Source organism: Tetrao urogallus (genome assembly GCF_951394365.1).
Source record: "Tetrao urogallus genome assembly, chromosome: 1".
Taxonomy (NCBI): Eukaryota; Metazoa; Chordata; class Aves; order Galliformes; family Phasianidae; genus Tetrao; species Tetrao urogallus.
The window spans coordinates 26,926,200-26,940,396 of NC_136813.1; the positions used below are offsets into that span (position 1 = coordinate 26,926,200).

At 44.1% G+C, this 14,197-nt stretch overlaps 2 protein-coding genes across 2 annotated transcripts; both read right to left on the reverse strand.

Annotated features, from left to right (window-relative positions):
* Positions 1 to 5,216: 5,216 nt before the first annotated feature.
* Positions 5,217 to 7,923, reverse strand: KCNRG (potassium channel regulator; the record flags this gene model as incomplete). Its single annotated transcript, XM_079541598.1, has 2 exons — positions 5,217 to 5,469; positions 7,346 to 7,923. The coding sequence occupies 2 exons, from the start codon at positions 7,921 to 7,923 to the stop codon at positions 5,217 to 5,219; spliced, it is 831 nt and encodes a 276-aa protein (XP_079397724.1).
* Positions 7,924 to 9,484: 1,561 nt separating this feature from the next.
* On the reverse strand, positions 9,485 to 10,711 carry TRIM13 (tripartite motif containing 13; the record flags this gene model as incomplete). Its single annotated transcript, XM_079549640.1, has 1 exon — positions 9,485 to 10,711. One exon carries the CDS (start codon positions 10,709 to 10,711, stop codon positions 9,485 to 9,487), a length of 1,227 nt encoding a protein of 408 aa, XP_079405766.1.
* Between the last annotated feature and the right edge of the window lie 3,486 nt (positions 10,712 to 14,197).

A 14,197-nucleotide genomic window follows, 5' to 3' on the forward strand; every position in this document is an offset into this window, starting at 1 on the left:
CATCTAGTCTAACCCAATGGCATGCTTGTCAATTACTTTTATCACACATTTATCATGGGTGGAAAGCATAGAGCAGTCCTTTCAGAAGGCCTTCAATGAGTGCTGCAGACTGCCTTTGAAATTCAAAGAAAATTGAGTTCCTAACACCAAAGTATGAGTAAAACCCCAGAGTTGATGTTTCCAATCCATTGCCTTTTTTCCAGCCTAGAATGAGGATGGAACAATGCTGCAACATTTAATTCTCAATTTCTGCAAGCACTCAGCTGGCTGTTGTGGCAGTAACTTGCTTAGAAAGCAAAGCACTAAATTCATTCTGCAAAGCAGATTTGTAGACATTACTGTTTCCAACCTTTAGGGCAACATTCATCATCTTTCTAACCAGAAAGAAGCCACCAATTACTGAGCCACTGCGTGAGAATGGAAGTGGAGTAAGAATTCTTGGGGAAATTTACATGTCAGATCACTCTTAGAGATAAAACTTCGGGGGGTTATTTCAGCAGCAACGACATTATGGTCTAGAACGCCGACGCTCTTTTTTAACAGAAGTCAGATTTATTTTGATTTGACATGACGACTGGTGATTTACATCCCGCCCACCCATCTGAGAGTGCTCTGAGCTCCAGGCACATCTCCAGCCATTTCCAGACTATTCACATCACGGTTGGTCCATCCATTCGCTAGTCACAACAAGGCCTTCTGTGACTAATTATGGCCTGACTGCAGCAGGAGATGCAGCTTCAAAGAGTGGGAATCTTCAGATGCGCTAGCAGCTCCCTTGGTTCCCAGTTCTTTATTTATGTGGCTTACATTGAGCTGACAGATTTAACTGGGCCGTTGAAGATATGGTCAAAGCAGCAGAGTCACTCCCTTCCCTTTTATTGTTTTCTGAAGACATAACAGGCAAACGCATCTGTCAGTAGAGAGGAAGTTCTCCATCGCTGGGCTTGCTTTGGGCTTTTACATGCTGTTTCAGTAGCATCTGGGAATAGATCAATATAATATTTGGTAGGGAGTTGTATTTCCTCGTGATGCACTGTAAATCTTTTATTGTAGATACTCCCACTGTTTATTGTTGAAAATCAATAAAAATAAACCTTGTAAAGTTAAAGCCTGGCAAGGGTTCAGCACAAATCACAGGGAAGGAATAAGAGGCAGTGAGTCTCCCTCCTCCTCTTGGATAGTTCCCAGCTTGTTTCCCAGTGAATATTCAATAACACTTTCCAGCAATCTGGGAACAGATTTTTATTTTTTTCCTAATTATTCATAGTTATGCACTTGAATTGCTGTGATCTCAAACAGGACTGACTTCTTATCCACTTTGGCTGCTTTCTGGCACTGAATTCAGCTGTGGATCAGAACTGCATCCCGCATAGACTATGGGTTGGATATACCTTAGCTTTATCCCTTCCCAAAACAAAGACACTTAAGCCTTGCAAAGCTCAGATTCACTGGTTATTTCTGAGCATTGCAATTGAAAATGAGCCAAACAAGGTAAAAACTGGGAAGATAACAGACCTTCCAGTGAAAAAATAAACATAGGGTAAAATCTAACTATAAAAGAGGGGGGAAATACTAACATAAGAAAGAAATACAAGATTATCTCAGGTGATGACAAATGGTCTCAAATTGCAGCAGGGGAGGCTTAAGTCGGATATCAGGAAAGATTTCTTCACAAAAGAGTGTTCAAGCACTGGAACAGCCTCCCAAAAGAGGCAGTGGAGTCCCCAGTTATGAAGATGTCCAAGACACATGGACGTGGCACTGAGAGAGACATTGTAGTGATGGGACTTGGTGGGTCAGGCTGATGGTTGGACCTGGGGATCTTGAAGGTCTTTTCCAACCTCAACGATTCTGTTTCTTCCCAAATTATTGATTTTTTACAAGTGAATCATAGAAAAACAGATTGGCCTGTGTTGAAAAGGACCGCAATGATCACTGAGTTTCAATCCCCCTGCTATGTGCAGGGTTGTCAACACTAGACCAGGTTGCCCAGAGCCACATCCAGCCTGGCCTTGAATGCCTCCAGGGATGGGGCATCCACAGCCTCCTTGGGCAACCTGTTCCAAAGCATCAAGACACTATCATCCCTTTTTAGAAAATCTACTTCTGCGGTGTAAACTTGAGCACCTGCTGGACAGAATGGCAGCACTGTCTTACAGCTTCATTTCCTTTCCCTCTAGCAGCCCTACTGCTCTGGGATTCTGCTTGTGTGTTACAAAGCAGAGGAGAATTCACTGCACATCCAGAAGTAGGTTGGATTTCTGGGACAGTCTGCAAATTTTTTGCTGAATGCAATGAAGAATAAAAAGGCAACCGTAAATGGACTGAAATGAGCAAATTTTCTACCTTCTGGACAAAGGAATTCTCTTGAGAAAGTGGGCAATGAGTTGAAGAAGTAGAATATCAGTGATCACAAATTCCAAGTTAACTGGAAAAACAATCCAAGGTTTCAAAAACTTCTATTTAATCAAAAATAGAGGTAGCTGTGAGCAATCAGAGCTCCTTGTTCTCCTGAATGAAAAAACATGACCGGATCTCTTCCACCATGCTTCTAGTCCAGCACAGATTGTATTGGGAGATGCCATAGCTTGTGGACCTGCCAAGATGTGTGTGAAATTAGTCAGTTTAACACGTCATCTGGTTTTGACCAAAAGGCTTGAAAATCACCCCGACTTGTGGTTAATTTGTGCTCTGATCAGCCAAATTCACTTCTCCCTCTGCAACTGCTGCCTGGTGGGGAAATGCACCAGTGTGAAAAGCTCTGCTGCTGATACACTTGTTGAATAATTGCCATGCACACATGTGCTCTTATACTTCCTAAAGCAACTATAAAGAAAAAAAGAAAAAGAAGGGGGGGAGAAACAGGTGAAAAAATGACACATCTCAGTTAATTGCTAAGAATAAATTACAGAAAAGCTTTGGAATCCCGGTTTACTAATTTTCATATGCACAGGTTCTTGGTACATGGCCCTAACAGGTCAAGATAAAGTATTTATGGTTCTTTACAGGACAGGAGCTTTCACTGGGGTATTCTTCCACAGCCAACATATTAGGTACATAGGATGGTGTTTGTGCTGGATAAGGTAACCCATGAGGGTGATCTTTCCCCTCTACTCAGCACTGCTGAGGCCACACCTGGAGCACAGGGTTCAGCTCTGCAATCCCTCAGTACAAGACAACCTGGAAGAGAGAGTCCAACAGAGGGGCACAAAGTTGATGAAAGGCCACAGGAACTTCTATGAGGAGTAGCTGGGAGAGTTGGGACTGCTCAGCTGCAGGGGGCTCAGGGATCCCATCAATGTCCATACATACCTGAGGGAGGGTGCCAGAGGCCAAAGCCAGGCTCTGTCAGTGGTGCCTGGTGCCAGGACCAGAGGCCATGGGCACAAACTGGAGCACAGGAGGTTCCCTCTGAACACCAGGAGCCCTTCCGTGCTGAGCAGTGATGGAGCACTGCCACAGGCTGCACAGAGGCTGTGGGGTCTCCTCCTTGTGGATCTCCCAGAGCCGCCTGGACGTGGCCCTGGGCACCCTGCTCTGGGTGTCCCTGCTGGGGCAGAGGATGGAGCAGAGGGACTCAGGGAGCCCAGACAGCCTCAGCTGTGCCGCAGTCTGTGAAATGGTTGTATCAAATTTTCCTTTTGCCAAAACCACAGAGCACGAGTAATGATGTAGGTTAAAACATATATATTTCTTTTTCCTTATTTTAAAAGAGTTCAAAAATGGCTGTTACAGCAGTGAAAATAAACTCACTGCTTCTGCAGTAGGTGAAATAGCCTAATTTTGTTAGTAAAAAGTCTAATGAAAGGCCTGTGCTCAAAGCATTAACATATTGGTTGACATTATTGACAAAAAAATCCAGTTTGAAGTGAAAGCATGTTCCATAATATTTACTACACGTATGTAGCCTGTAAGCAGCTTAGGAGATGTCCCATAATCACATTATTTTACCCCTGGAAAGCTCCAAACACCTGTGTCAAGCTAAAATGCTTTATGGTAGCATAGAGAAAATAAACATCCGATAGCAGCACCAGAAGTCTGAAATGATCCATTCCATTGCAAACACTACAAACATGAAACAGAAGACTGATCCCCACCACCCATCACCGTTCCTAAGTGCTGTAAAGAAATTCACACTTTAAAGCTAAAGGAAAGCCAGACCTAATTAATCAGACAGGCTGATGTAGCACGTTTTCTCAACAAGAAACAAAATCAGATTCAAATAATGAATCCTTGACACTGCCATGATCTGCCTGTTAGGTAGGACAAAAGGTTCTTCATCTATAAAGCCTCAATAACTCTCCCATACCTGAGATAATCCTGGCACTTTTACAAACCATTGTACAGGGTTAAAATTCCCAAAGCGACCTCTGCCAAGCCTCCTTCCTGAATACCTTTTCATTTAACAAGCACTAAGAGATACCTTGTGCTATCTTGTTTAAAATTTCACCAATTCTTCCATCTGAAGGACTGTTCACCACATTTTTGTTCTTACAGTTAAGGCTCTAAGAACTGACTGACTCTTTGTTTGCATCACAAGTATTTTCTGAGGACCTTTATCATTTAATTCTCAGCACTAATGAGCAGCTCAGTGTCTTCAGAGTGTGGGGAGAGGACAGAGGAGTATTTTGCAAGAGACAGTGGCACATTATTATTTCATGAACGCCAGCAGTGGCTTCACAAAGCCATGCTCTCGTGTCTCCAGTCCCACAGCAACATAACTTGTGACCTTGCCATTACAGGAATTGGTGTTTCCAAAGCAGAAACAACCTCCAGTCTTTCAGGTTGACATTCCTCCTCCAGACACTTCTCCACACTGCTCCAGTCCTTTTTGCATGCATGCAAAACTCCTTTGCATGTGATCACATTTGAAGAGCACAGAACACAGGAATAATTTTCTAGAAGGAGTGACTGATCTTCTGTGAGTCACAGAAGTTTTAGCCACAGAGAAAAACAAAAACTGCCCTTGAAAGTACTGCAATCTGGTCCACAAAAACAGCATTGAATCCGTGGTTCTTTTATTTAGAATTAAAGAGGGTGGAGCAGGGAAAGGCAGGAAAGCATTTTTTTTTCCGCCTCCTTTTTTAACAAGTTGTTTGTTTGTTACTTCCCTCAATAGCCGCAGTTTCAAATGAGCAAACAAACAAACAAAAAAAAGGCCACTGGTGCTGACACACACCACCTCTTCCACCTTCACAGGAGTATATGAAAATGCATTATTTCCCCTTCTGCACTCGGCTTCTCCTTGCCTGCACTGTCCCAGAGCTCTCTGGGTGTTGGTTTGCAGCAATGCTAAGGCTTACAGGCCTCTGTGTTCTTTCAAAACTGTAGCACTCCACTTTTTCGTCACTGGAAACTGTCCTGGTGCTTATGAGGCGAAATCCATCCTTGAGCAACGTGTCAATCAGCAGGCCTAGCACATTAGTACCATTTATCAGCATTCTGTTGTCAGGTTTTATGGAAACGTACCTGAAAGAAGAAAGCAAGCAGTTACAGAACACTTCTAATACTTTTCTCGAAGGATGTAATCAAGCAACAAAAATAATAAAACAAAATCAAGTGCTCGGATGGAGCACGCCAGCAGTTGGCTGCACACACCTACAGCCAACATGCTGGATCTCTTGCCTGCTTTGAGGACAACTTCACTCCTTCCCTCTTTGTAAGAGCAGCATTCCTCAGCTTGCTGTTTACAGACTGAGGAATAAGCCCTTTTCCTTCACCCCCACAACGAAATTTACTTAAACCAGCAGAGAGAACCCTGAATTAATTTCATTCAGTGCAAGAGAGGTGGATGGCATCCTCTGTGTAATATGTGACAACTTCCCAGGTAAGAGATGATGGAAAGGACAGCAAGGCAATGTACATCCCAACAGCACCACTTCCCACTAGACAGCATCTCTCTAGGAACAGTGACATTTATTGCAGTCACCCCATACAGCAGCTCTGGTGGTAACAAGTAAGAAAATCATTTTCACATCACTTCAGGATTTTACTTGGTATCAACTACAGTGTAAGAATCTATCCAGTTGAAGGAACAGAAGTCAGATAAAAGTACTGTTACAAAATACATAAGCTGAGGAGTGAAATTGTTCCACAGTTCACAGGGAAGTACACCAAACATTTACGGAAAGCACACAGAAAAGATGCCAGCACAAAGACTGAGTCAAGAAAAATTCAGCAGGCTACAGTGCCAAAGCTGGCTTGTTTCAGGGGGGTTCAGCATCAGGGGATGCTCTTCTACTGATATGCAAAGGAAAAGTCCTACAAAGTCAGAATTAAAAAAGGAAAGAATCAGGAATATTCCACTTAAGCAGTGGAATAGTAGCCGTAACGTGCTCAGCCAACTGTCAGTCCAGTAAAATAATTAAAAATAGATAAAATTGAGGTTTGCCATATAAATAGATGTCCCTTCACAAATGCAAAGTAGTTCTCTCTCCCCTGTGCTTGCTTAGCCGAAGAGAGCTAAAAGGAAGATAGGCTCTATTGATTTTTTTTTTAAGACACAATCAAAGGACTGCTGTGTTAATTCAAATATTCAGAGAGAATAACCCTTTTGGAACTATTTCAATGAAATTTCCATGAAGTTCCAGATGTTCTAGCTGCCACAGAGGACAAATGAGGTTACATTTTCTTATACAGTAAGAATGTGTCCCCATACAATAGAGACATCCAGCAAGAGCTTGTTTTAAAAAATATAGGTTGCTATTGGAATATGATGCTGCTATCACAAAAATCATTGATTTATAGCGATCTCAATTAAACAAACTTCGCTCTGAGAAAACCCACTGCGTAACCCATAGTTAATAATATACCCCTTCTTCCTGGAATAAAAAGGCTGTACAAAAGCTCTCCAGTCCCCGAACTGCCATCTCAGTTCCTCTGGTGTTTTTGACCTGTTTAGCCACCCTTTATTTCTTCTTCTCAACATGAAAGTCTACAGGCCCGTAAGCTAGTGGATTTTAGCCTCCTCCTGTACCTCACTGCTTATTTATTTTGCTTTCTTTGCCTCATTTCATGCCATTTTTGGAGTTTTCTACGAGGTCACTGATGAAGCCTTGCAGAGAGAGCACAGAAGAGAGACCCAACCAAACACAAAAACGAACATCAAGAACAGTGTTTCAGACAGTCAGGAACATTTTTAAGAACAACATGACAGAAATCAAACAGGGTACTTCAGAGCTGGAAAACATAATATTAAGCTAGCAGAAAGAAGGAAACATTTTTTTCCTCTGACAATTGTCCAACAGCTTCTTTGCAATGAGCTTGCTAAGTGTGCAGAGCGTATTCCATGAAGTAGAAGCCAGGAAGCTGTTTCTATCATGAGAAGTCACATTCTGGAGAGTACCTGGCCACAAACCGGTCACCAGCAGAGCAGTCGGTTCCACACTGAAAAACCATGTCGTGATGAGAAGGTCTTTCCAAAGGAAGTGGAATTAGTGGTTTCTGAGAAGGAAAAGGACTGCTCCAGCCCTGCCCTGGCAGCTGCCCCGTAAGCACAGTGATCTGCTCAGCCAGTGTCTCCACGGTGCTACTGCAGGAACCGAAGATCCGGAAAAAGGCCTGCATCTCCTGGAGGAAAAAACGCACCTCCAAGATCTCCAGCCTCGGCTTCAGGAGGTGTTCCTGGCCCAGGAGCTCAGCCAGAGGGTACAGCTCATAGAATTCCGCTTCTCTGCGCAGCCTCCGGAAGTCTGAAAAATCAGCAGGCAGAGAGACCTGAAGTGTCCTCAAGAAGTCCATGATGTAACTGAACAAACCGGCATCTCTGTCCACAAAAAACTCTCCGTTCACCAGTTGAAACTCCGGGTCGTCACCACCCAACATGCGTGCTAACCTGGACTCGGGGAACCGCAGCAAGGTGCAGGGCCGGGTTACAAACCTCACACCTCCCACGCTCACAGCAACCACCTCTCGACCGCTCATCGCTACCTCAGCTCCGCTCCGTATGTCTGTGACTTGATCTCTGCTACCCCACAGGCCATCTGGAGCAACGTGTGGGGCGGCAGCAGCACTCCCAGGTAACAAAGATGCAAATACAATACTTTTGTTTGCAGGGCTTGGTTGCTTGGAAACTTTGTTTCTTGGAATTGAAGCTTGCAAGGACTACTGGAAGACAGCAAACTGATCATCACAATATATTAAATCAGGATAGAGGCCAAGGAACATCCCCAAAGTATGGCACCCATTTCTTTTCTTTCCTGGAAATGTGGACAGAATGCTTTTATTCTATATATTGCTGTTCATAGGACTACCATAAGAAAAAGGGTACTTCAGGCCACATATTTCAGGATCATATGCTCTTAAAGAAGGGCACTTCAGCAAACTCAAGCTTACAGCTCACTTAAAGCCACTGTTATCCCACAAGCAAGCCAATAACACATAAAACTCAATTCCCAGTACATTAAAAGATCATACCTATGTCTCCGATGTTAAAACACCAACAACATCCTTATTCCCAAGGCCTTACACACCATTCCAAGCAAATCATCCCATCTTTTTTCCTGGCTCTCAGAATTACAATCTGGATCGGCACAGATGGAGAGAAACTGTTCCTCCTGCCATCGTTGCAGGCCTACAACACAAGCTGCCTTCTCACCACACTGACTGTCAGCATCGAAACCACATCTTAAGGAAGCATGGCTTCAAAGAGACATGGATGAAACAAGACAACCCAGGCTAGAGAAGTAAACTGCAAAGTATAGAGAACCTTGCAGCTTGTTCTCTTATCAGTATCAGTTGATTTCTTTTTACCTCTAGAATTTATTCGAGGTGTTTACCCTGAATTTGTTTTTGTAGCATAGAACATGTAAACAATAAACAGTATCTACAGTAATCAGAACACACAGGAAAATTCAACTCGTGGTTTTACAAAAATATATAAAAACACATATACATACATGTAGATATATTCACCTACGTACACACATACATTTATTTTACAGGGAATACAGGCAAAACCACCCTCAGGTAGAAAGGGATTCCAGACTGAACTCTACTCTGTGTTTTGCAGCAGAAGGGCAATCTTAAACCCCTCAGATTACTGTACACTCTTCTCAATCACAGCTCTTCTCTTTTTGTTTCCAAACGACTTTCAAATTAAGAAAAAAAAAAAAAAAAAAAAAAAAAAATCAACTATGCCCTATAGGAGTGCTTTTTATCAAAGAATATACAATTTCTTACTCCACAAGCATTTTGTCATTATAGTAAGTACACAGGCCCTAAATTTCAGTAAGGAAAATGATTTTAAATGAATATTCCATAATCACCACCACAACTGAAGTCCAGGAACATGTTTTTCAGAGCTCTGTTTCACCTTCAGTTTAGTAGTGCTCCAACTACACGAACATTACAGACATTCTGAAAACATTTCAAATCTCAGATTGCTTACAATGAAAGTCTTTAAAAAAAAATAATTAATTTTACAACGTTCTACGCTTTTTTTCCCCATCAAATCTCTTTTACTTCTTACGTTTCAGTAAGGACTTCACAACAGTTTATACTTGCACACAAACTGTGCAACATTATCCAGTACAACCAACGTGTAGTTTTTACATTTCTCACTCAGAAGTGAGGCTCCATCAGTCATCTGTTCCCAATAAAAGACTGCATGATCAGCTATCTCCACCGTATCTGCCAGGTAGGACAAGCTAATGGTAAAGAACTGAGATTTCCAGCACTGGAAGTTGTCAACCACAGACTCCACAAAAGACATTCTGGTGACAGCAAGAATAAGCAAGCAGATGAGAGAGGCTACTATAAATCTGCGTGAAAAGACTGAGGGAATCTTCAATTTCAGACTGTTGTTTTCCTGAGGTAAAGAAAGTTTGTCCACGTCAACCAATTTGATTCCATTCCACTGGCTGGTATCAAAGCTCTTCATTGTAGGGGTGATGTCCACACTGGAACAAGGTAAAGGGGTTTCTCTGAGCACCTTGATTTTTTCCCTGAACTCCTGCATCTGTTGCAGAAATACAATGGGTTCCGACACGTCTTTGAAGGCCTCTGCAATGTTAAAAGCCATCCGCTGCTCCTGCAGAATCGAGTTCAGTTTATTGATCTCCGGATCGTAGGCCTGCATCACTGCAAGCTTCATGGTCTCAAAGTCAGAGAGAATCTCGTTTCGCTTCTGCTCCAGCGTGTGCTGCAGTTTATCAAAGAATTCTTTCACCTTGTCAGAATCCTTGGTCAGCATCTGCAGAGCTTTCCGCTTACTGGTTTCCAAGGTATCCAGCCGGGAGAGCGCATCTCCACAACGCCACGTTTCAAAGCCCTGAAACAGGGTTTCAAAAGCCCGCTTCTCCTGGGAATAAGCTTCCTCGATGGAACAGAACATGTGCTTTGTATGGTCACCACGGGTGGCACAAACCCCACAGATGAGCTGCATGTCTGTCCGGCAAAAAATGTTCAGGGGTTGCCCGCTGTGCACTTTGCACACGGGCATTTTTGGAGTTATTTTGATTTTGTTGTACTTTTCCACGATACCCTTCAGGGAATAGTTGACCTGTAAGCTGTTGACTCCAGTAACAGGAGTTTCCTTCCTGCACGTGGGACATTTGAAAGGGGATGGCCTCCACAGCACGTTCCGCACGTTTCCATCCAATATTCCCTCCAGACACTTTCTGCAGAAGTTGTGTGAGCAGGGCAGGACACGAGGATCATCAAACAGGCTACAGCAAATGGGACAGGTGAGATCTTCTTCTAGGAGCTCCATCATGTCCTGGGAAAGAGAACAAAGATGGTAACAGAACTTACAGAATGTGCTTCTCCTCTCCAGGAAACACACAAAAGCTGATCTCCATCTGAGGATCTATTTTTTTCTCAAGGATCCCAAAGGCAGAGCCCCAGATGGGCTGTGACAACCCAGCCCAGAATCAGATCTTCCCCAAAGGGATCAAGTTAGCTGTGGAATCCAGCCACCAGATGGCAGGCACAGGAACGGCCTGGGGTCCAGTCAGAACCATTTTCTCACTCTCAAATAGAAATACTGGAAAAGGGCTTGCCAAGCAAGGCTTTCCATGTCAAACGAAAATAGCTCATGTACTAATAATTCAAGGCTTGCATCTTCCTGCACTGATGCAATATGCAGAAACATAACAGATAAAAACTTAAGGAGCTTTTCCTGTTCCCACCATATTTATAAATAACCAAGTGAATGTGTTATTGTTGAGCTGTTCAGCACACAACCAGCATAGTTCAAAGAACAGCTGCCCATAATTTTTGATAATTCAGAGCAAAATAAAATGGTTAACTACTTTCACTCATCCACCACCTCTATTTCCAATTCTCACAGCACTAATGCCTCAGTAGTTTCTTCTTGAGGACAAGACCTACAGGAAAAGGATTTACCACACTCCTCAGTGCTGTAAAGTCTCAGTGGAGGGATGCATTCCTCCATCTTCCCAATGCCTCTAAGCAAAGTTCTCAGACACTCTGTCATTAGAACAGGCTCTGAGAACACAAGTCACTAATGAACACCAAACAGGGCACCAGCTTGTATTAGCCAAAACTCTTACACACTTAGTTTTGAGCTATAATTAAAAGGATGCTTCTCTTGTATAAACTGAATCCATATTATGTTTTAAAGTATGTAATAAAATGCCTTTTATAAATTGAAAGATGTATCACAAGAAGAGCATCAAAGTAGTTCTATAACAAGCAAAGCATGAATGAATGAGCTCCTTTATCTAGTTCTGATGTTATTGCTATGGTTCCTCTAAGAAACACAAAATGGCAAAGAAAGAGAACCAAGAGAAGAGCTACAAGGAAAGATTCATGCATAGGACAAGACTAATAAAATACCACTGATCCTAGGAAAGCACAGGGAAGAATGGCAAGGCCAGTCCTGAGTTTCTTTCACAACTAGACAGATGCAGTCACAGCGAGACCTCACAGTTCCCATGCTTCTCCAGCACCAAGGAAGAGGGGAATTCCCCACGTTTGCCTGGATAAAGGAGTTTGAAAGAGTTGCCAACTTTTCTACTCACCCTGAGGACTAAGGTCATCAGGCAGAAGGCACCTGTTAGAGGTAGGGACAAATGCTGGAGAAATGGTCTAATTACTTCATTTGCCACCTAAGGTTTCCTTTAAGGCCACAGATCTCATTCAGAAACTTCATTTTCTGTAAAAAGAAAGCAATTTTGAAACACCTCTCAGTGCTGGTACAAGCGAAGTTTCTCTCTTGCATTCTCTTTGTAATGGTAGAAAGAATGGGATGAAGGGAAGAGGGCGATCTTGCTCCTAACCTCCCAAGTACTCCTCCTTAGGAATGATTCTCTTTCCAGCCTCCATTCATAGCTTTTAGCCATAGTGGCAGCACACTGATCAATTTTGCAGTTAAAATGACAGTTGTACACCTTTAATAACTGGAAATTCACCATGCAGAAAATATTTGTTCTGGTCCACTTCCTTTACCAGGAAGGATTTCTTTTCTTAGTTAGGGAACTTGAAAAGAAGCTTTTGTACAGCTGGCAACAAGTAATGCAAAGCACTGCAGAAAACACTACACATTCTATCAAAACTTTAGGGCAAACATTGAAGACTTTCATGCTCCTAAAAAACAGTATATGCAAAAACGTTTTGTGATCCAAATAAAATCATCTTGGTGCATTCCAGGACCACTTATCCAATGAAAAAAAATATGCTTTATAAACGCAACCTAATTTCAAAACTACTGCATTACAAGTTTAGGGTTTAAAAAAAAAAGAAACGGGCAAATCTATAAGCTTTCAGTTTTCCCCCTCTCTTACTACAACAGTAGTCACACCAAACCAAACATATTGAAAACTTGAAAGACTGGTTGGGACAGCTGAATTCCTGCCTTCTTCAGGAGGTTTATTTTAGAGAGGAAGCTGCCCATGGACTAAAACATCCCTCTGAAATATCCCTTTGCACTACCAGCTCAGTATTTGTGTGACTATAGGTTAAAACCTAGCAACTTGATGGGACTCAGTAACCCTTACAGGTTCTTTCCAACTTGGGATATTCTAACTCCTCCACTTCCCCATTGGGATGTACTCCGTGTAACTTCTGATTTGGGTGCGAATGGCCCCAAATTCACCATCTAGTGTACAGACCAAAAGGCACTGAGGTTTACTCCTTCACCTGAACTACACCAACTCTCTGGGTACGACCACTGAAGATGTCCTCCGCTAGAAAGACCAACCTGCAGAGTTTCAACATTCGGAACTGCAAAACAAATCAAACCACGGAGGTAAAAACAAGCTACACTGTAGCTTCTTACTGCACTCCAAAGACAAATTCACCTGGCATGTGCCTCAGCACAGAACTCCGGTCTGTCAGCTAGCAGAAAGCAAAAGAGAATTACCAAGCTTCAAGCAAAACAGAAAGAGAGCTCTTGAGTTGCGAGTTTCCCACAGTGACATCCAAGCACTGCAAATGAAACTTAACAGGCCGTGCTTCCCCAAGGAGCTGAACTAGTCAGGAGGGCTCTCATCCCTCTCCCTCTACATGGCCCCCTACTCCTTGTCTCCTCCTGCGACTGACCCCCCTGGTCTTCCTCGGGTCACTGTGCCCACGCCACTCAAAACACAAGGCCTGGAGATAAAGGCAGGAGATGGGAGATGGGAGCTTCTCCTTCCAGCACCTCAACGGGGGGGAAGCACAACCCAACCAAGCACCAACACAAACCACACCGCACAACTGCCCTCCGGTTCCAGCGGCTGTTCAGGCAGCTGTGGAAAGCGGCCACGCTTGGAACTGATTATTTCACTGCCAAAGGTGGTTTTACTTCTGAGGAGCATCAGAAAGATCCAACACGCACAGCTTCCAGAAAGCTGGAAAGGCCTGGAAAAAGAAAACAAGCACAGAACGAGGCTTACGGGGGAGGAGAGAAACAAGCTAAGGAGGATCGCCCCTTCCCGAACCACCGGGCTCAGAGCAGCGCCGACGGCCGCCCCGCACCGCGCTGTAGCCGCACACAAAGGCTGCCCCCCGCCGCTACTCACCCTCCCGGGCCGCCAGGCGCCGCGCCCCCCCCTGCGCGAAATGGCAGCGACGCCGCAGAAAATGGTCGCGGTTCGGGCGCGGCGGGGCCGGCGCTACCCGAGCCGCCCGGGCAGGAGAGGGGGCGGCGGCCGCCGGCGGACCGGGGGAGGCGGGGAGCGGGCGGCCGCGACCGCCCAACAGCGCGGCCCCCGCCCGCGGGCTGCTCGGGGCGGGCCTCGCCCCGTCCCGGTCG